Source organism: Arachis duranensis, chromosome 2 (genome assembly GCF_000817695.3).
Source record: "Arachis duranensis cultivar V14167 chromosome 2, aradu.V14167.gnm2.J7QH, whole genome shotgun sequence".
In the NCBI taxonomy this organism is placed as follows: domain Eukaryota; kingdom Viridiplantae; phylum Streptophyta; class Magnoliopsida; order Fabales; family Fabaceae; genus Arachis; species Arachis duranensis.
The window spans coordinates 33,103,970-33,108,095 of record NC_029773.3 but is presented as its reverse complement, the minus strand read 5'-3'; the positions used below and the strand labels follow the sequence as shown (position 1 = coordinate 33,108,095).

The following is a 4,126-nucleotide window of genomic DNA, read 5'->3' as shown; positions in this document are numbered from 1 at the left end:
GGTGATGCCCTACATACAGCTTGCCATGGAAAGGAGTAGGAAGGACTGGATGAATGTAATAAGAAAATAGAGATACGAGAGGAGCACAGCATCTTCACACACTTATCTGAAATTCCCACTATTGCTTTACATAAGTATTTCTATCCCTTTTTATTTTCTATTTATTTATTAATTTTCGAACTCATCATAAACCAATTTTATTCGCCTAACTGAGATTTACAAGGTGACCATAGCTTGCTTCATACCAACAATCTCTGTGGGATCGATCCTTACTCACATAAGGTATTACTTGGATGACCCAGTACACTTGCTGGTTAAGTTGAACGGAGTTGTGAGATTCTCTAACAGTGCCTGGAACTCTTGTATCACAATTTCGTCCACCAAAGATCCTCTTTGCACCAGCAGCAATGCTGTCAAAATTTAGTATCTTGAGAGCCCAGAGAGCTTTGTGTTCCAGCTCCAGTGGTAAATGACAAGCTTTCCCATACACCAGTTGATATGGGGACATTCCAATTGGTGTTTTGAATGCTGTTCGGTATGCCCAAAGAGCATCGTCCAACTTTTTCGACCAATACTTTCTTGATGCACCCACAATCTTTTCCAAAATCCTTTTTAGCTCTCTGTTGGATATCTCAGTTTGCCCACTTGTTTGGGGATGGTAAGGTGTGGCAACCTTGTGTTTTACCCCATATCGTAGGAGGAGAGCTTCTAGTGGTCTGTTACAAAAATGACTACCTCCATCACTGATGAGTGCTCGGGGGACTCCAAAATGGCTAAAGATGTTCTTCTTGAGGAAGTTCATGAACCATCTTGTTATCATTTGTTAGAGTGGCAATAGCTTCTACCCACTTGGAAACGTAATCCACTACTACCAAGATGTACTTGTTTGAATATGAGGTTGGGAATGGTCCCATGAAATCGATTCCCCACACATCAAACAGTTCCAGTTCCAAGATGAAATTTTGTGGCATCTCATTTCTTTTGGGCAAGTTTCCAGATCTTTGGCATTCATTGCAGCTCTTTACTAGTTCTTTGGCATCCTTGAAAAGGGTGGGCCAAAAGAATCCGCTTTGTAACACCATTGCTGCAGTTCTGTCCCCTCCAAAATGGCCTCCATAGCATGAGCCGTGGCAATTCCATAGAACCTCTCGTCCTTATTCTTTCGAGACACATCTTCTAAGGATTCCATCTGAACACTTCTTGAAGAGATATGGCTCATCCCAGACAAAATATTTTACATCATTTATGAGCTTTCTTTTTTGATGTTTATTGATCCCTGGCGGTAGGGCCCCGGTTGCCTTGAAGTTGGTAATGTCTGCAAACCATGGTGCTTTGTGAATTGTCATCAATTGCTCATCAGGGAAGAGCTCATTCATACTTGTATCATGTGTTCCACCTTCCTCATGAAGGATTCTGGATAGGTGATCTACTACCTTGTTTTCCACTCCTTTCTTATCTCTGATTTCAATATTGAATTCCTGCAACAATAAGATCCATCTTATTAGTCTTGGTTTTGATTCTTGCTTGGCAAACAAATATTTAAGTGCTGTGTGATCTGTGAAAATAATCACTTTAGCACCAATGAGGTATGATCTGAACTTGTCACATGCAAAAACTATTGCTAGCAACTCCTTTTCAGTAGTGGTATAGTTTCTTTGAGCATCATTGAGGACTTTACTAGCATAGTATATCACATGGACTAAGTTATCTTTCCTCTGCCCTAACACTGCTCCAACTGCAAAATCAGATGCATCACACATCAATTCAAAGGGTAAGTTCCAATCAGGTGGGGAAATGATAGGAGCAGAGGACAATCTCTTTTTTAAATTCTCGAATGCTAGCATGCATGTTTCATCGAAGATAAATAGTGTGTCGGATACAAGGAGATTGCTCAAGGGCTTGGCTATCTTTGAAAAATCTTTAATAAACCTTCTGTAAAAGCCAGCATGTCCTAAAAAACTTCTAATTGCCTTGACATCACTAGGTGGAGGAAGTTTTTCAATAAGTTCCACCTTAGCCCTGTCCACCTCAATGCCTTGGTTAGAAACTTTATGGTCAAGGACTATTCCTCCTGTCACCATAAAGTGACATTTCTCCCAGTTCAAGACTAGATTGGTCTCTTGGCACCTTTTCAATACCAAGGCTAGGTGATTCAGGTAGCTAGTAAAGGAATCTCCGAATACCTAGAAATCATCCATAAAAACTTCAATGAATTTCTCTATCATATCTGAGAAGATAGATAGCATGCAACATTGGAAAGTCGCAGGTGCATTACATAGCCCAAATGGCATGTGCCGGTAGGCAAACACTCCATATGGGCAAGTAAATGAGGTTTTCTCTTGGTCTCTGGGATCAACCACTATTTGGTTGTATCCTGAATAGCCATCGAGAAAACAATAATATGCGTGTCCTGTGAGTCTTTCCAACATCTGATCCATGAATGGGAGGGAGAAATGATCCTTTCGTGTAGCCTCATTAAGTTTCCGGTAGTCTATGCACATCCGCCATCCTGTGACGGTCCTTGTAGGAATTAGTTCGTTCTTCTCATTGGGGACTACAGTGATTCCTCCTTTTTTGGGCACGACATGCACGGGGCTGACCCAGGGGCTGTCTGAGATTGGGTAGATTCCTCCCCCCTGCCATAATTTCATAACTTCTTTCTATACCACTTCCTTCATGATTGGGTTAAGCCTCCTTTGGGATTGAATGGATGGTTTGGCATCATCTTCCAACAGTATCTTGTGCATGCATATGGCTGAACTGATTCCCTTCAGGTCAGCGAGGGTCCATCCAATGGCATCCTTATGCTTTCGCAATACTTGGAGTAGTTCATCCTCTTGATCTTGGTTGAGGGATGAGTTTATGATTACTGGATAACTTTCATTCTTTCCTAAGTATGCATATTTGAGAGTGGGTGGCAGTGCTTTGAGTTCAAGTTTGGGTGCCTCTATCTTTTCATTCTCTTCTTTTTGTGCACCTTGTATGCGAATCTCTGTTGTTGCAACCTCTTCACTAGATGTTGACTCCTCCTCTGTTAACTCTTCAGGTTCTTCCTCTTCAAAACTCTCCTGCACTTCCTCTTCAAGTGAGTCCAACCTCATACATTCCCCCAATTGTTCTGGTGGGTAACTCATGGCCTTGAACACATTGATTGTCATCTTTTCATTGTGTAATCTTAGGGTGAGATCCCCTTTTGGACATCAATGACAGCTCCAGCAGTGGCTAAGAATGGCCTTCCCAGGACGATGGAGGCCTTGGCTTCCTCTTGCATGTCCAGCACTACAAAATCTGCCGGGAATATGAAATCTCCCACTTTCACCAGCAAATCTTCTACTATGCCATGGGGGAACTTGAACGATCGGTCTGCCAGTTGTAAGACCATTTTTGTTGGTTTAGCCTCCTCGATCTTCATCTTCCTCATCATAGCTACTGACATCAAGTTGATGCTAGCTCCTAAGTCACATAAAGCCTTCTCTACTGTGATTTCCCCAATAATACAAGGGATCTGGAAGCTCCCAGGATCTTTCAATTTCTGGGGCAGTTTATGCTGAATGATAGCACTACATTCTTCGGTTAGTATCACAGTCTCGTTGTTCTTCCAGCTTCTCTTCTTAGTCATTAGCTCCTTTAAAAACTTGGCGTAGAGTGGCATTTGTTCTATTGCTTCAGCAAAGGGTATATTGATTTGTAGTTTCTTGAAGATTTCCAAAAATCTCAAGAATTGGTTGTCATCCCCCTTCTTCCTCAACTGCTGAGGGTATGGGACTCTTGGGGCGTCTAGCCTCAGCATTCCTTCTTCTTTTTGCGAACTTGCAATGGAATCTTGAGCTCCATCTTGCTTTGCTTCTTTTTCATTTGAGCCCTCTTCTTGTGGTTTCTGGGAGGATTCCTTTAATTCTTTCCCACTTCTGAGGGTGATAGCTTGACACTCCTCCCTTTGGTTTGAGTTAGTATCGTTGCAAAGGTTGTGGCTGAGAATCTGCTTGAATAGGTACCCAATTTGTGTCTCAAGTTTCTTGATGACAGCATCTTGATTCTGCATATTGGACTGCACTTCTTCTCGGAATGCTTTACTGTCTTAGATCTCTTTGCATATGCTTTCAAGTAAGTTCTCAATCCTTGAGAG

The 4,126-nt window shown here is 42.0% G+C and overlaps 1 protein-coding gene across 1 annotated transcript; it reads right to left on the bottom strand.

Annotated features, from left to right (window-relative positions):
- Positions 1–3,175: 3,175 nt before the first annotated feature.
- LOC107474277 (uncharacterized) lies at positions 3,176–3,652 on the bottom strand. The gene has a single exon (XM_016093890.1). The coding sequence runs from the start codon at positions 3,650–3,652 to the stop codon at positions 3,176–3,178; it is 477 nt and encodes a 158-aa protein (XP_015949376.1).
- Between the last annotated feature and the right edge of the window lie 474 nt (positions 3,653–4,126).